Raw genomic sequence first — 17254 nt, forward strand, 5'->3', positions numbered from 1 at the left:
CGTCGCCTTTTACGACTGGCAGAACATACCGGAGGCCTATTATTATTATTATTATTATTATTATTATTATTATTATTATTATTAATTTCCAAGGCATAGTTATGCTACACACATAACCAACAATTAAGCTTTCAGAATGACACAGCCTATAAAATATTGATTCAACTGGTCAAGACTGACCGAAGTAGAATAATACATCTACAGGTTCATTGATCAAATCACTCGTAACAGTCGCATCATTCTGCACAGTTTTATCAAAAATCAACTATTCATGACCTTTTTCATTGCAGGTAAGTTTCACTCAAGGTGGGAAACCATCTCTATAGCTTATATGCTCATGGGGATATTATGTATCATCATACCATAAGCATATGTCGCATTACTTTCTGATCTCAGTTGGTTGAATGACTAAAATCTGAAACTACAATGGTTAGTTGCCCCTTTGAATTTATTAAGACAGTAATTGTACTACATTGCTTCCACGATACAACTTTTACTGGGATGGAGCAGTAGTTAAATAAGAAAATTGTGTTAAATTATACATCTCTTTCCTTTCCAGTTGTGATCCACTGAAATTATGTTACAATTACATTACTGTGATTTTATCTAGCAATGAAGGGGGAAGACGTATCGTTTACAGCAGAAACACAAAAGTCACTCAAAAATTATGTTGGACTTCTAGAAAATTCCAGAAAAATATATAGAATACAACACAGGTGAAAAATATCCAAAGGTCAACATAACAAGCACTTACCTCAGTGCTTCCAAGGAAGATGTAGGGCCAGCAGTTGGTGGAACTCCTCCCAGTGCAACATGGTGATGAGCAAGAGATGGTGGTAGTATAGGTTGAACTACTAGTCCAGGCTGCCCAGTATGATGATGAGAGGAGGTTCCAGAACTTGATTTTGAATGGTGAGGGTTCTGATGATGTTGGTGACTTGAACTCCTCCCTGTTGCTGGACCAGTTTGGCTCAACGGAAGAGGAACGTTCATTACAGATGGAACAGTAGCAGATCCAACCGGAGAAGATCTATCACTGGAACTTGTCTGGTGGTGATGCTGATGATGACTATGTGAATGATGATGTGAATGGTAATGGTTGTTCTGATTGGAGGAAGGATGCGATATTGATGTAGAGGAGGATACGGATGATGAAAGAGTTGCTGATATGTGACATGTTGGACTAGATGTTCCAGAAGAACTCTGCTTGCTACTAACACTGATTCTGTGAACAGAGGCAGTACTAGAGGAAGTTGCTGAATGAGAGATTGCAACAGAATGACTGCCACTTTGGATACTTTGATGACTAGTTGATTTTTCTGAAGACAACTGTTGATGTGATGAATGATGTGAGGAGTGGTGGGAGGAATGGTGGGAGGAATGGTGGGAAGAATGGTGGTGGTGAGAGGAAGATTGTTCTTGAGAGTGATGACGTTCCTCCGCTTCATCCACAGGTGTGGTAGCAGTTTCCTGTCGTGTTATGCTAGTAGCATGTGTAGAATGATGCACAGAATGTGTTTCACTATTCCTTACTTCAACTTTTGTACTTTCATGAGAAGAACGATGTAAAGATGGTGGGGTAGGGTGATGAGGTGGTGGCTGAGGAAGAGGTGGCCCATATGGATAAGGAAGTGGATAACCATAAGCTGCATATGGATGAGGATGATGGTAAGTGCTGTGATGTGCAGCTGCAGCTTGTGCTGCAACTTGTGCAGCAAACAGTGGATGGTGATGCATAAGTGAATGTGGATGATGGTGAAGTCCAGGAGGTGCAGCAAAGGGCGAAGGATGGGGATGTGGAGTAGGATGTGGGTGTCCAGGTGAGGAGCTGCTTAAAGGTGAAAGCTGCCGTCCACTCTGAGCAGCCAGACTTGATGTCGGTGTGAGTCTCGGTGACGGTTGTGAAGGAGGCTGTGAACCCGGAGGCGTTCGCGATGTTGCTCTGGGTAAGGCCAGAGGAGGTGTACATGGAGTTGTCCGAGGGCTACTGGTCACCCCAGGTTGCTGTGTTACTGATCCGTGTGGTGTTCCTCCCCCTTGTTGATTTGATAATGACTGCTGCACATTTCCTGCCAAATGAATTTTTGGGGGTGGCGTCTTAGGCATCACACTGCTAAGGCTGTGAGGCCCTACAACAACAGAGCTCGGATAGCTCTCTGGTTCTCTCTTAATATTCTCAATTGAGGGTCCCAGAAATGGAGGTGCTGGCCCACTCGGCGAAGGTAGTCTCTGTGTATCTGAGCAGGTGTTTGCACCATTACTACCACTAGAGAGTGACTGTGAGGAAGACAATGCGGAACCAGTAAGGCTGGGAACCTTAACTTCTTTCAGAGACTGCAGAGGATCTGACAACATACGATCAGATGGTGTTATAACTTCTTGTTTAATTTTTAAGTTTTGTGGTTCATTCTGTTGTGGATTGCTTGATCCCCCATTTGTGCAGGGTGGAACTATGTGCAACAAGCCCACTGCAGATTTCTCTGGTGGCAGATTAGCCGATCTGTGGTGATGACTGTGGTGGTGGTGATGAAGCTGGAGCTGTTGCTGTTGTTGGTGGTATGACGAGTTTGACATATAATTGCAGTTTTGCTGAGATATACTGGTTTGACTTTGTTGTTGGAGTTGCAGCACCTGGGAAGGATGTTGCAGTACTGTCGGCTGCTGACCAGGAATCTGTCCTGAAGACTGCAGCTTTGCATCTCGGTTTTCATCACTGAAACTAACTGGTCTGTCTGAACCACCTGAAACTTGCACTTCAGATGTCTGCCTAATTACTGCAGTGTTAGAAGACAGATGATGATGATGTCCAACTATTTTTAAAAGAGGTGAATCAGAACAGTGTGATATACTGCCTGAGCTACCAGACGTTACTTGAGGTGCCTGCACAATATTTGACGAAAGTATGGGAGACAGAGGATCTCGAGCAGGTGATGACTGAACATTGGTTGACAGTTCCAATGCATGAGTTTGTCGATCCTCTCTCAGAAATGCTGGTTCGATTTTAATACATCTTGATAGTGGCAAGTGTGATGGCACACTACTGCTCCCAACCAGAGGTCCAATTTGATTATTCAGGTCAACTCCTACCAACGGAGAATTTCCAAGCATCTGCGATGGATTTGGAGAACGTGAGGTTTCTAGTTCCTCTTTTACAATGACACCCATATTGGACAAATTCATCTGCATATTTGACACTGCATCACTACTATTTTCAGATTCTTCTTTAATTACAACTTTCATCATTGCAGACATATTCAGAACTTCATCATTCATCTTGACTGCTTCCTTTTCTCGCTCCCTTCTATCAAGTGCGTCCTGCTGAAATTCTCGTTTTATGACCAATCGTGGTGGCTCTTCATCCATTAACTTATGTAATTTACTATCTGACAAACTTTTTTCAGTGCTTGATGTGCTTTCATCGTCAAGAGCACTGTAAGGTATCCGATGACTTGCCTTTGTATTTTCCTTAACAACACTATGTTTCATATCACATACAATACCATGAATTTCTTCTTGGGAGGCTGACTTGTTGCTTCTAGTATCATCAAGTGCACTTAAATTTGGAACTGGCACCTTCAAACCTACTACCGATATGCATGACACTGAATTTGAACTCACGTTTGGCAAGTTATTGTGAGCTGTCAACCCAGCTTCATTTATTAGAGGTTTATTACTGCTTGCATTAGCATTGTTAACAATGACAACAGAGCCTGCCACCTGTCCTGGTGAACAATGTCCAGGATTAGCTGCAATATTAGTTACTACTGAGCAGTCTATTTTATCTGAGCTTGTGCTCAATGATGGAGACTCTGATACTTTCGGGCTGTGTGCACCTGACAGAGGACGTATTACGTCTGTTATTCCTTTTACATTTCCAGTGGACATAATTGTAACACTTCCTGTAATGGCTTCTGCAGCTTCACTTTCTTGTTCATTGTTTTCTCCATCATCTACTAGTGATCCACTATCTGTTGTCAAGCTCTCTGCAGGACTCTGAAATATAAGAATACAGTAACAATTACACATGGCATGAAAGGTTATGATATGCTGCACTGTAGATAGTTTATGGCTCTAGTGATTAACAATGCTTAAAGTATTAATGAAGAAAAGTTCTTCAGCTTATAAAGTCATCAGCAAGAGAAAATGGACGCAAGGAGAAAGTAGAATTATTGATACTGTGAGCTTTCACCTCATAAGGTGAGTGAATGATCCTCAAATTGTGTCACCCTTACATTATCATTAACACAAATACCATAAACATTTCGAGAAATGAAACCTCTTTGGAATATAAGCTCCATTAACTTCGTTAACTTATTTTATATTTTGAATAGTTTTGCCATATAAAATATGTTGTCACAGATAGGCACAACAAAGAAACTGCTAAACAAGTAAGCTTTCGGTCAAAAGATATTCCTGAATTTGACAACATACACACACACATTCATGCAAATGCAACTCATACACACATGACCACTGGACCACTGTCTCTCTGGCTGTTGAGGCCAGACTGCACTGTGTATGAGTTGCATTTGTGTGAATGTGTGTGAGTATGTTGCCTAATACAGGAGAAAACCTTTCCGCCAAATGCTTACTTGTTTAGCAGCCTTCTTGTTGTGCCTGTCCAAGACTCAATACCTTCACTATATGGTGAGTAGCAATCTATCCTTTTCATACTATTGTCATTATTCCATCCTGGATTTTCTACTGTTTGATTTTCTGACACAAAAGTGACATTCCCACTCACTAACACATATGAAATTTTGACACCTGTAACTGCAGCCACTCCATGTTATTTTTCTTTTGCTCATAATTATGAAAAGTGCTGTTATACAAACAATCTTTTAAGTTTGATAACTAGTGGAAGTGAGAGCAAGTCTCTATGTGGAAGGTGATCAAACACTTTCAAACTCCCCTGCCGCAGAAGATGTAGGATACATTTACAAACAGTGTCCAATTATTGTCATAGGTTTTTTGGGGGGGAAAAAAACCACCTCATTATCCTAAGTCATATTCATTTGATCCCAGTACACTGATATCTTTTTATTTCAAAACTCACAAACAGAATTAAACTCCCACACCTCCTGTGACAATCTGCATAAATAAATACACATTATGTGGTTTACAGTTAGCTCCAAGGCTTTCAATTTAATACTACTTCTTACATGTCAACTCCCCTGTTTATTTAGCTGTGCAGCTCTTCACCTGGAGTAACAATGTTGAGACAAATGCACTCCACACCTTCCAATTCCAGAAAAATCCAAACTGAACACCAGTTCTCGTACCTCGACCTAATATGCCAATGTTCAGCAGCTTTAACTACTACACTATCATACTGTGGTTGAAACAGGCACAGCCTACAACCCTGCACATTAATTTCCTAAGCTGAAATCTTTGCACTTACTTGGTATAAAACTCACGAAAAGCATACCATCACACCATCACGCACAATTACTCAAAGATATCTGTGCCGTTCTTACACGTGAAATTATTCTGTCTGTATCATGCACTTTTACTACAAGTACATGATTTAGTTTCTGAAAACAGTCACAATTTGTATTTTTTATTCACTGCTTTCACTCTTCAAATGAACAAGAGCATTATGAGAATATACACTGTAACAGATACAAATTGAGATAATAAGGAAAACTTACATTGACATTACATAATTATATGTTCTATTTCCAGTATGGTGATTTATGTTTAAAGTTGACTGGCAGCTCTATATATTAAACTGGCTGTACTATAGTACTTAAACTTATATTTAAAGTGCGTATAAAGTACAGTAGTAAATGATGACCCTGACAGTGCCAAAGATGAAATTGACTGTACAACAGTACTTGTAACGTCCATGGTATCGTGTATCCAAACATAATTCACAACATTTACATTTTTGTTGCCTCTTTTATGGGCCTGTGTATAGACATGTCATATCTGTACATATCTGCTTATCTTTCAAAAAATACAAGTACATCTGTAAAAATTAAAATGTCTTTCAACATACATTATAAAAAAATATTTAAAAATTTCTTTACAAAAATGCATTCCGAACTACCATTTCTAAAAATATTTCTGTTAGGATAATACGGCAGGTATTATATTTTGGTTGATTATCTACAGCATTTCATCAAATAACTGGAAGAATCCATGCAAATTAAATTCACTTTGTTCGTTTAATAAATTTTGTGGTTTTTCTTCTTTCCTAGGAAAATGTCCATCTCTTCCAAAACATTTAAAAAGATATTCAAATGTGTGAGAGATCTTATGGGACTTAACTGCTAAGGTCATCAGTCCCTAAGCTTACACACTACTTAATCTAAATTATCCTAAGGACAAACACATACACACCCATGCCCGAGGAGGACTCGAACCTCCCCCTCGACCAGCTGCACAGTCCATGATGGCAGCGCCTTAGAAAGACATTTAACAGAGGACCTTTATCGTGATGTGGATAATTTTCAGGCTAGCTTGGATCTCATCCAATGTATGTTTAGTTGTTCTCAAATGTTTGCCAAATGCTGTATGATTTGAATTTAAACTGCAATGTTCTTTAAAATGTATTTTGAACACCCTTCCAGTCTGGCCAATGTACATGCTCTGACAATTCTGGCACCTCATTTCATATATTCTTAAATTACTGTATTTGTCCTTACATATATTCTCTTTGTGTATTAGGGCATGTCTAAGGGAGCTGCTGCTTCAAAATGCTGCTTTAACTTTCTATCTTGGGAAACATCTCTGTTACATGACCTTTGTATGTGAGTGTAATATACCTTTCCTTTTCTACTGGCTTGCCTATACTATTGTTTTTCTTTCATTTAACAATTGTCTGTGTAGTGTGGTACAATATCGTTACATCACGTTCTTGGTAATTGTTCCTTAATGTCATACTTTTGGTTGTAATTCTGTTGCTCTGTCATTATCTGTGAGTGGTAACTGTAATAGTCTGTATAAAGCTGAATAGAAATATGCTTTTGTGCTGGATTAGATAATTTGAATTACTACCAATAATTCTAGCTGAATATGTAGGCTTTCTGTAAACTTTAAAAATACGTATCCCATTTGATCTACTATTTGGGTGCATTTGAGAACAAGTAAACATACATTAGGTGAGTTTTGAGACAGTATGAAAATTATCCACACCGCAGATAAAGGTCCTCCGTTACAGGTTTTGGAAGAATTGGAATTTTTTTTTTAGAAAAGAAGAAAACCCCACAAAATCTATCAAATGAAGAAAGCAAATGTAATTTACATGGATTCTGTGGGTTAATTGATGAAGTGCTGTATATAAGCAACCAAAATATAATACCTGTCTATTATCTTACCAGAAATATTTTTAAAAATGATAGTTTCGAATGCATTTTTGTAAAGATATTTTTAAATATGTATTTTTATAATATATTTCGGAATACATTTTAATTTTTACAGATGTACTTGTATTTTTTTGAAAGATAAACAAATATGTACAGATATGACATGCTATACACACACCCATAAAAGAGGAAACTAAAAAATGTAAATTTCATTTTCTTTAGTTGTAAATTATTTTTGGATACACAATACCATGGATATTACAAGTACTGTTGTACAGTCAGTTTCATTTTTGGCGCTGTCAGTTTCATCATTTATCATCATTTACTGCTGTACTTTAAACACACTTTAAACATAAGTTTAAACACTACAGCACAGCCAGTTTAATTTATAGGGCTGCCAGCCAACTTTAAACACAATCTTTAATGCTGTCAGCCAACTTCAAACGTAAGTCACCAAACTGGAAATAGAATATGTACTTTACATAATGTCAGTGTGAGTTTTCTATATTATCTCAATTTGTATCTTTTACAGTGTATATTCCAATAATGCTCTTTTTCATTTGAAGAGCGAAACCAGTAAATAAAAAATACAAAGTGCGACTTGTAACTGTTTTCATAAACTTAGTTTTAAAAGTCGCTCCCCCTGCGGGAAATGCCTGCTCTTGCTAAAAGTACATGGTTGTCAACACATAGTTATCCATTCACATGTTCACTGCAGATGTCAGTGCACTCACCGCAGAACAAGTGACACAAAGGGTAAAGAATAATTCCATCCATTCCATTCTCTCCACACACTGTGGTGAAAAAAGCTATTGGTGTCAGTGTCTCACAGCTGGCAAGATCTTCGTTTATAGCAAATAATGCTCATATGTCGTCTTGGAATGAGGAATGAACAAATACACATATCCACATTTCCAACCTAGTAAGATAAAGATGAAAGTTTGTTTTCAAGCCACTCTTATAAATAACTAAACATTAAAACTTCTTTTACTGAAAATCACTTCTACTTTTACATGAAAATGAAATGATCATATGGCACTGTTGGCCGGGAGGCTCCATCCAGGGAAGTTTGGCCGCCACGTCGAGGTCTCACTTCAGGTGACGCCACATTAGGCAGCTTGTGTGTCGGGGATGATGATGAAAGGATGAGGAGGACAACACAATACCCAGTCCACAAGTAGAGAAAATCTCCAGCTTGTCTGTAATCGAACAGGAACCCACTGTATGGTAGGAAAATATGTTACTGTTCAACTAAGCAGGCAGACTCTAGTTATACATTTTCCACTACCATGATCAAGTGAATGAAAGCCCTCACATTATTGCCCATAAACAATTGTTTTCAGACTCAAAATCATTAGAGATTTTTATAACCATTTTCTTTGCCTATGGCAGCTGTAAATAATCCACGTGAAATATGAAAGACAACTTACCTCATACAAGGCACTGCCATGAAGTTGTAGGAAAAAAATATGCCCTTTGCTTTTGGCAAAGGTGGGAGGAAATTTGGAGGAGACAGAGTGGCAGATAAAAACAGAAAAGATGACATGTGTTACTCAAAACATATGAAAATCAAATAACTGATTTGTGACACTACATGTGTGAAAGATCCAGAGGAGTAGTTAGTGAGAAGAAAGTACAAGGTGGAAGAAGGGATGGGTGTTAAGTGAAATGGAGTAATAAGATATCTGTTGGCTATGTAAAAAAAAGAAAGGAAGATATGAAGTCCATAAAAAGATAATAAGCCATCTTCTTAAACAGAGTACAGTTTCATGACTAAAAAATTTGCATAAAGTACAGCTTAGACTTAGAGAAAGCTTTTGACAATGTTGACTGGAATACTCTCTTTCAAATTCTAAAGGTGGCAGGGGTAAAATACAGGGAGCGAAAGGCTATTTACAATTTGTACAGAAACCAGATGGCAGTTATAAGAGTCGAGGGACATGAAAGGGAAGCAGTGGTTGGGAAGGGAGTAAGACAGGGTTGTAGCCTCTCCCCGATGTTATTCAATCTGTATATTGAGCAAGCAGTAAAGGAAACAAAAGAAAAATTTGGGGTAGGTATTAAAATCCATGGAGAAGAAATAAAAACTTTGAGGTTCGCCGATGACATTGTAATTCTGTCAGAGACAGCAAAGGACTTGGAAGAGCAGTTGAACGGAATGGATGGTGTCTTGAAGGGAGGATATAAGATTAACATCAACAAAAACAAAACGAGAATAATGGAATGTAGTCGAATTAAGTCGGGTGATGTTGAGGGTATTAGATTAGGAAATGAGACACTTAAAGTAGTAAAGGAGTTTTGCTATTTGGGGAGCAAAATAACTGATGATGGTCGAAGTAGAGACGATATAAAATGTAGACTGGCAATGGCAAGGAAAGCGCTTCTGAAGAAGAGAAATTTGTTAACATCGAGTATAGATTTAAGTGTCAGGAAGTCATTTCTGAAAGTATTTGTATGGAGTGTAGCCATGTATGGAAGTGAAACATGGATGGTAAATAGTTTGGACAAGAAGAGAATAGAAGCTTTCGAAATGTGGTGCTACAGAAGAATGCTGAAGATTAGATGGGTAGATCACATAACTAATGAGGAAGTATTGAATAGGATTGGGGAGAAGAGAAGTTTGTGGCACAACTTGACCAGAAGAAGGGATCGGTTGGTAGGACATGTTCTGAGGCATCAAGGGATCACCAATTTAGTATTGGAGGGCAGCGTGGAGGGTAAAAATTGTAGGGGGAGACCAAGAGATGAATACACTAAGCAGATTCAGAAGGATGTAGGTTGCAGTAGGTACTGGGAGATGAAGAAGCTTGCACAGGATAGAGTAGCATGGAGAGCTGCATCAAACCAGTCTCAGGACTGAAGACCACAACAACAACACAAAGTACAGCTTCAGTGATACAAATTATCGAAATCAAATTCTACCAGGTTATTTCACTGCACTGATTTGATGCCATTTTCAGGTGACTGCAGCTGAATCCTGGACTGGGACACCAAACTGTGTCAGTTTAGCTTAGCATTCCTCTGCAGTCAACATAAGTTGGCAGCAAATCTCACTGTCAAAAATTAATGTAGGGCCAATAACTGAATCCAGCAGACAGCCATGAAAAACTTTTCAGCTACATAACAAATTAACATTCACTTTACTTAAAATTTAACAACCAACCAACAAAAAAGTTGGAAGTCTTGATGTTCTTACGAATACTACTTACATCTGCCCTATCATTTCTTTTGCGCTTGAATAGTGAAACTTCCTTCTCTTCTTCATTCTCAACCTCTATCGTTGATCGTTTTTTCCCTTTTGTTGGAGTTTCTGGTTTTGACTGCAAGTAAAGAAATGAAAATGGAATAATTTTATATTAATGTCAGCTAAATCAAAGTGTGTAATTCCAAAGACTATGTGATAAAACCCCTTGTGAGCAAAAACCATGACACTTGAAAGGGACATTTGTCTGAATATATTACAAACAAATTAACTGATATAACTAACAGTTGGATATTTCAAAATATCCTGTTTTTACAATATCACACAAAGTTAATAAACAAAATAATGTATATCAAAGCATATTTCATAATATTATCCCCCAACTAAAGGTATGCCAGACAATCATTTATTTCAACTACACTGCAGATGTTAGCCATTATGGCATACCAGGAAGAATATGTACAAATATCACATTCACATCTCGCAATGCACCATATTACAACATGAATATTGATTAAAGTGTATTAGAATGCTGCACATGAAATGTTGGGTTCTGTGGTGCACTTTGAAACAACAATAATCTGATGAAAATAATAAATCCACATTTGCATGAGACGATGCTATTCACTTGTCCTTACGAGGCACTAGTGCAACACTGTCACAAATTTTAAATATTTCTGAGTGAAATGCTATTCTAAAACAATATAATGGGTGGCTTTAATGCAAAAGTTTTCCCTGTCTACAAACTGTCCATATGCCTAAACAGTTTGTCAGCACATGAGTCTCAATGATATGTAGTTTCTGCACAGTAAAAGACAATTTCTGGCTTAGTTTTTATGCCTTGCAGCCCAGTAAATGGGATGCAATATCTTCCAGCATTCATTCTTTCACCAGTTTTCAACAATGAATACCAAATAATACATGCAGCAATCACTAATCACCATTACAAAGGTACTGACCAGAATAGTGACAATTAATAAAAACTTTTTTTTTTAATTTCTGACAGTGCTTTGTGTGTAATTATATTTTTTTATTTTCTTATATCAGAATAACAGAGAAGCAACTCTTCCAGGTGACAAATAAAAAATTATTCATCAAGCTCCTGAGGAATCAGTTGTGCACACTTTTCCATATTCTTGAAAATGCTGAGAAGTCACTGTTATAAAAATGTAGCTCAATATCACTGGTATCCCATTAAAAATGAGGAGGAAAGTTCACTAGCCCTACTGTTTTTCACATTGTGTACTTGCTAACATTTCTTTACAGGGTTTATCTTCTAAAGCCATGCTACAGACTACAGTTTTTTTCAATGACCACTGCAGTCATAACTGTCATAATGTGTCAGGTACAAATGTTTGTTGGTGTTCCTGAGTGCCTCTGACCATTTTAGTAAACCCAAAATTCTCAATGAAAATATAGGTGCTTTGTTGGCATTTGGTAACATCCAACTATTGCCATTTCAGAATCCATTGTTTTTGTGCACCAACCTGATAATAAGATGAAAAGAATGCTACAAAGCTAGTATATGAATTTTTTACACACTATCATAGTGTAGCATTTCATGCTGTATAGGTGCACTTTTATATTTTAGAGGGCATCACTCATACACAGTACACAAAAATGGAGCACATCTCAAATCTGTATGCTGATATGTTCAAGAGCAATTAACTCCTCTCCCCCTATAACATCTACAATCTGATAACTCTAATGAAGAAAGCCCTTCAGTCGGCATGTAAGCAACATTCTAATAATAATCAGAGCATTAACAATTGTTGGATAAGCAAATCATAATTCCCTCAGAGGCATGATTCACTTACCCCTGTCTGACCTAGGAATCAGCTTATGCAGCCAGTCACAGATAAAGTGTGACGCTGACATGCACAACCAACAGAGCATACATTATTGTTTTGTATGTACAAAGAAATACTGCCATCAGTTCTTGTGCATGCAGTGATAAGTGTTGCCAGCTGGCATACTGCACATCGCCAGTTCAAACACAACTACCAGCAATTATTTATTATTTTGGAGTTATCATTTCTGGAAGATTCTTGAAATATATTGTGGTTCTATAGGTGGAAAATCCAGTTTATGTATAAATACTATAATGGGTGATCAAAAAGTTTCTGTTTCAAGGCTGTGCAATACAGCATTACTATGCCAATCAGGCAAAATCACTGTCAGCACTGAGGCAATCATCTCACTAAAGCATTAGGTCAAAGACACCTGTTTGGTAAAACATCCTGTTGCATGAAGAAATCTGTGCTTGCTGCACATCACAAACTGACAGGAACTGTCAATCATTCAAAGACTTTTTTAAGGGATAAGGAGATAATCACATGAGGAGAGACTAGGACCATAGGGCAAGTGCCCAAGTGTCTACCACTTGAGCTGGTGTAAGAGATGAGGCTGGCCTCCCATATCAACCACTGTCTTGTGTCAAATTGAAACCAGCACAGAAATTGGTGTACCATTCCACAATGGTGGTTTTTGACAGACATGCTGTCCCATACGCATTTTTCATTCTCCAATGAATGTCACCGGTGTTTGTCCTTCAGCAGCCAAGGAAGAAATAATAGCATATTAGTCCTTCTTGTCATAATTCATATTTCCCCATTTACTGTACGCATGGTGGAAAGACACAAAAGCCACACTAATCCATTGCCTACATATTGGTGCTTATATACCCGCATAAGAAAATCATTACATTGCATACAAGCTGCAGCAACATCTTCAAATTGGAACTTTTTGATTCCCATTATAGCATTCTGGAACATATAACACTTGTATAAAAAACTGCACTCCCCATCCACATCAGTTCTGTTCTGGCTGTATATTGATGTCAGTAATAAAATTTCTTTCAGTCTACGTGTTGTATTTCATTGACAACCCTGCCTTTGGACTTGGACTCAATTGCGATTTCGACATGGCATTGTTTGGTGGAGGTGCCAGGTGCTTCACAACATTTAAATCACCAAGACTCCAGTTAGGCAATGTAAAAGCAGTCACCTACATGGACAGGAATTGAAATACAAGCAGTACATCATTCCTAAGATCTGTAAATTCAGAAAATGGATGGAATCCAAAACAGCAGATGTCAGCTGAAAATCAGGCATCAATCAGTGTTTTCCAGGGATACTGGTCAGGATCTGATGAAATGGATAACAGGATCTGACCAAGTCACCAAATATAACAAGTGGGATGATACGACGTGTCTGGTATATGTATACTTTTATTTGTATGACACAGCCCAGCAATGGTTTGAGAACAACGAAAAGAAGCTAAATAGCTGGGGCAAATTCCAGGTTGAACTGAGGAAAACAATTGGTGACAATCAACAGTAAGTCTGCTTAACAGAAGAACAACCAAAGAACAAGGCCCATTGCTATTGCAAAACGACACAGTCACACATACAGAATGTTTCCTCACTTATGAGAAAAGGAGTCGCAGAAGACACACACCAAGCTTCTCCGATAGAGGATGTCAAAACAACAGAAGAATTTATCAAGTGGTGCCAGTGGACTAAGGAAATGTATCACAAAGAAAAGAGTCAGGTGAAAGTGATACAGTCGACTCCTGAATGTGGTTCCTTGGTCCCCAAGGTAGTTGCAGAAGACCACCATGACCTCACTTCTCTCATGTGCGAAACAGTAAAAGTAGAGACACAACAGTGTACGGCAGCCAGAAATCTTGGACCGAGTGCAAAAGACATATCCACCATGAATGCTGACCACATAGCTCAGAAATAATTGAGAATGGTGAAGAAGAGAGGTTTGATCCTTGTCATTTCATCAGAATGTAGTCATATCATTATTCTTGGGTAGGACTTCTTGCAGTCACCACAACCATTCATAGACTGTGAAAGATCAGATCTCCAAACTGATAAAGATATTCTAACAAGCATACATAAAAAAAGATTGCTCTGAGCAGTTGTTGGCTATTGAAGACATTGTTATCCCTTTGTCATCAACAAGACAAGTTCCAGTCATCAGTCAAGTCAGTCAAGATGCACAGTTAAACTGTGAAGTTTTTGATTAACTACTCATGGTTGGGGCTCACAGTCATGTAGAATTTCTTGAAGGATATCACTGACTAGAAATTATTTATTTCACAAGGCTATTTCTGATGATGACATGTAGGCCTATCGGAGGATTTTAGTCTGACATGCGCTGAAGCAAAATCTTTTGCAGTAACACTTAACACTTGACAATGGCCCAAAAGTTGAAACTGCAATTGTGAAAAAAATAATTTCTACAGTCAATGGCAAATATGATGTGAAGTTTTTGTTGATTGTAAAAAACTACTCAGGCTCACAAAACAAATCTACATGCCGGCAATGATCATAAACATAGTGGAGGGTCAAGGAGAACTTTGGATCCCTCACTGTCACGAGCAGCCCCCATTCATCCCTAAAGGTGTGTGCACACGAACAGCTGAAACAATCCAGGAAGGGCAGCTTAGAGTCATCAACAAAGAATCCTGCTAAATTACAACTACAGGCAACACAGGGGAGGAAGCTATTATTTAACTGCCAATAGAATTTGGCTTGACAGAGGATCAACATTGGCAAGTAATAGCTATTTTGTGTCAATTTCAGAAGCTTTCAAATCCAGAGTGAAGGAAAGACAGGCCAAGCAGTCCATGATAAAACGTCATATTAACACTGGGGGTTGGGTTGTTTGGGGGAAGAGACCAGACAGCGAGGTCATCGGTCTAATCGGATTAGGGAAGGAAGTCGGCCGTGCCCTTTCAAAGGAACCATCCTAGAATTTGCCTGGAGCGATTTAAGGAAATCACGGAAAACCTAAATCAAGATGGCCGGACGCAGGATTGAACCGTCGTCCTCCCGAATGCAAATCCAGTGTGCTAGCAACTGTGCCACCTCACTCACTATTAACACTGGGGATCAGCCACCAATAGCCAATGCTCATACAGTGTTGTTGGCTGAAGAATGGATAATTCAGGAGTAAGAGGAAAACATGGTGAAAGATGACATCATTAACACTTCAGAGAGTCCTTGTTCCTCTCCTGTTGTCCTTGCGAAGGAGGACAGCACATGGTGTTTCTGAGTTGACTACCTACAACAACTGAACAAAATCACAAAGAGAGACTTCTGTTTCTACTGCCGTGCACTGACTGCACCCTGGATTGCTTGGAAGGGGTAAAGTATTTTTCAACAATGCACACACAGACAGGCTACTGGCAAATCGAGATTGACAAGGCTGACTGGGAAATGACTACTTTCGTAACTATGAATAGCCTCTATGAGTTCAAAGTTATGCCACTTGAACTATGAAATGCTCCAGCCATCTTCAAAAATACAATGGACAATCTATTTTACACTTAAATTGGACTTTGCTATCTGGATGATAATGCCATTTTTTTGAAGACATCTGAAGAATATCGAAGCCAACTGACAAATGTGTTGAAATGTGTTGTGGGATAGGGGCAGTTCTAGTACAAATCCAGGAAGAGTATCCTCCAAGTTCAAGAAGAACTACTGAGATGGAGTGCCTTGGAGGTGTTTCCGCCATAAACAAGTTCTGGCCCTATTTATTAGGCAAACACTTCACTATTTAGACAGATCACCACTCTCTATACTGGCTGACCAGCCCAAAGAATCCATCGGGTCAACTAGCAAAACAGACACTGAGGGTTCAGGAGTATGACATCACATTGGTACAAAAATATGGACACAATCAGAATAGTTCTGACTGTCACTCAAGGAATTCTTTGGCAGAACACAGCAGCACGAGTGAAATCTCAGTAATTGCTGCATTAGATGACAATGCTGCTGAACAGAGGGAAGGTCCAGCCAAAGGATACCAACAAATAAATGGTATACTGTATAAGAGGAACTATGATCTGATACAGGGTGTATACGTGACCAAGGAAGAAAAATTCCCAGATTTTTCCCGGATTTCCCGGTTAAAAATACACTTTCTCCTGGGTGAAAACACGCTTTTCCCGTGTTAAGTGACAGTATATTTTCCCTTATCAATACTTTGAATGGTTTAGGTTTTACACATGGGCGTAGAATTTCCCAGCACTTTAGAAAATGAAACTCAGAGAGAAAGACGCGTTTTGGAAATGTCTTATGTGCAGCAACATGTACGTTGCATATTTTCGTATTATGAAAGTATACATTGGAATTCCACCAAACACCGCATGTTACTTTCCGAATCATTGAAATAGAGATTGCGATGCATTTCTGTAAGCGAGTCATAGCTCATGTCGTGATCTCGGCAGCCAATGACAGCGGATATTCAGAGCATAGGACACTTGATGTAGTCAGCCAACAGCAACATCACTGTTACGTAGCACGAACACACAAACAGGGAAAGTTAATAGTTTAAATTAATATACATAGTGTTGCTACAAGAAAAGAAAAGCTTTCACATATAATATTGGTCTCTAAGGTTAATAAGCTGCAAGAAAAATTATGATTTCGCATATAATGTTGATCTTTTATGCGCGTGTTACACTTTAAGAATCACACAAATGTGCCAGTAAAATTTTTAATAATGACAAATGTCTGATCTTCTGGGTTCGAAATTTGTTCGAAATTTTTCTAAATGGCTCATCATCAAAGAGCTGATTTTTTAAATGAGAGTCAAACGCTCTGTGATTTAAGAAATTCATGGTACATTCTCGCACATAGTTCAACTTACGTAAAAGGATATTTACTTTGAAAGTAACAAATTTCAAACCCCATTTCACAATATTTTCCTGCGACCTGTCAGAA

At 38.5% G+C, this 17254-nt stretch overlaps 1 protein-coding gene across 1 annotated transcript in view; it reads right to left on the minus strand.

Annotated features, from left to right (window-relative positions):
- LOC124554853 overlaps window positions 1-17254 on the minus strand; it is a 185715-nt gene that overhangs the window by 80779 nt on the left and 87682 nt on the right. Inside the window, exons 11-12 of the mRNA XM_047128520.1 lie at window positions 10520-10630; window positions 755-3993 (exon numbers count right to left, since the gene is read on the minus strand). Coding sequence (XP_046984476.1) covers window positions 755-3993; window positions 10520-10630 — 3350 coding nt within the window. The remainder of the gene's footprint in view (window positions 1-754; window positions 3994-10519; window positions 10631-17254) is intronic.

This window comes from Schistocerca americana, chromosome X, assembly GCF_021461395.2.
Source record: "Schistocerca americana isolate TAMUIC-IGC-003095 chromosome X, iqSchAmer2.1, whole genome shotgun sequence".
Lineage (NCBI taxonomy): Eukaryota > Metazoa > Arthropoda > Insecta > Orthoptera > Acrididae > Schistocerca > Schistocerca americana.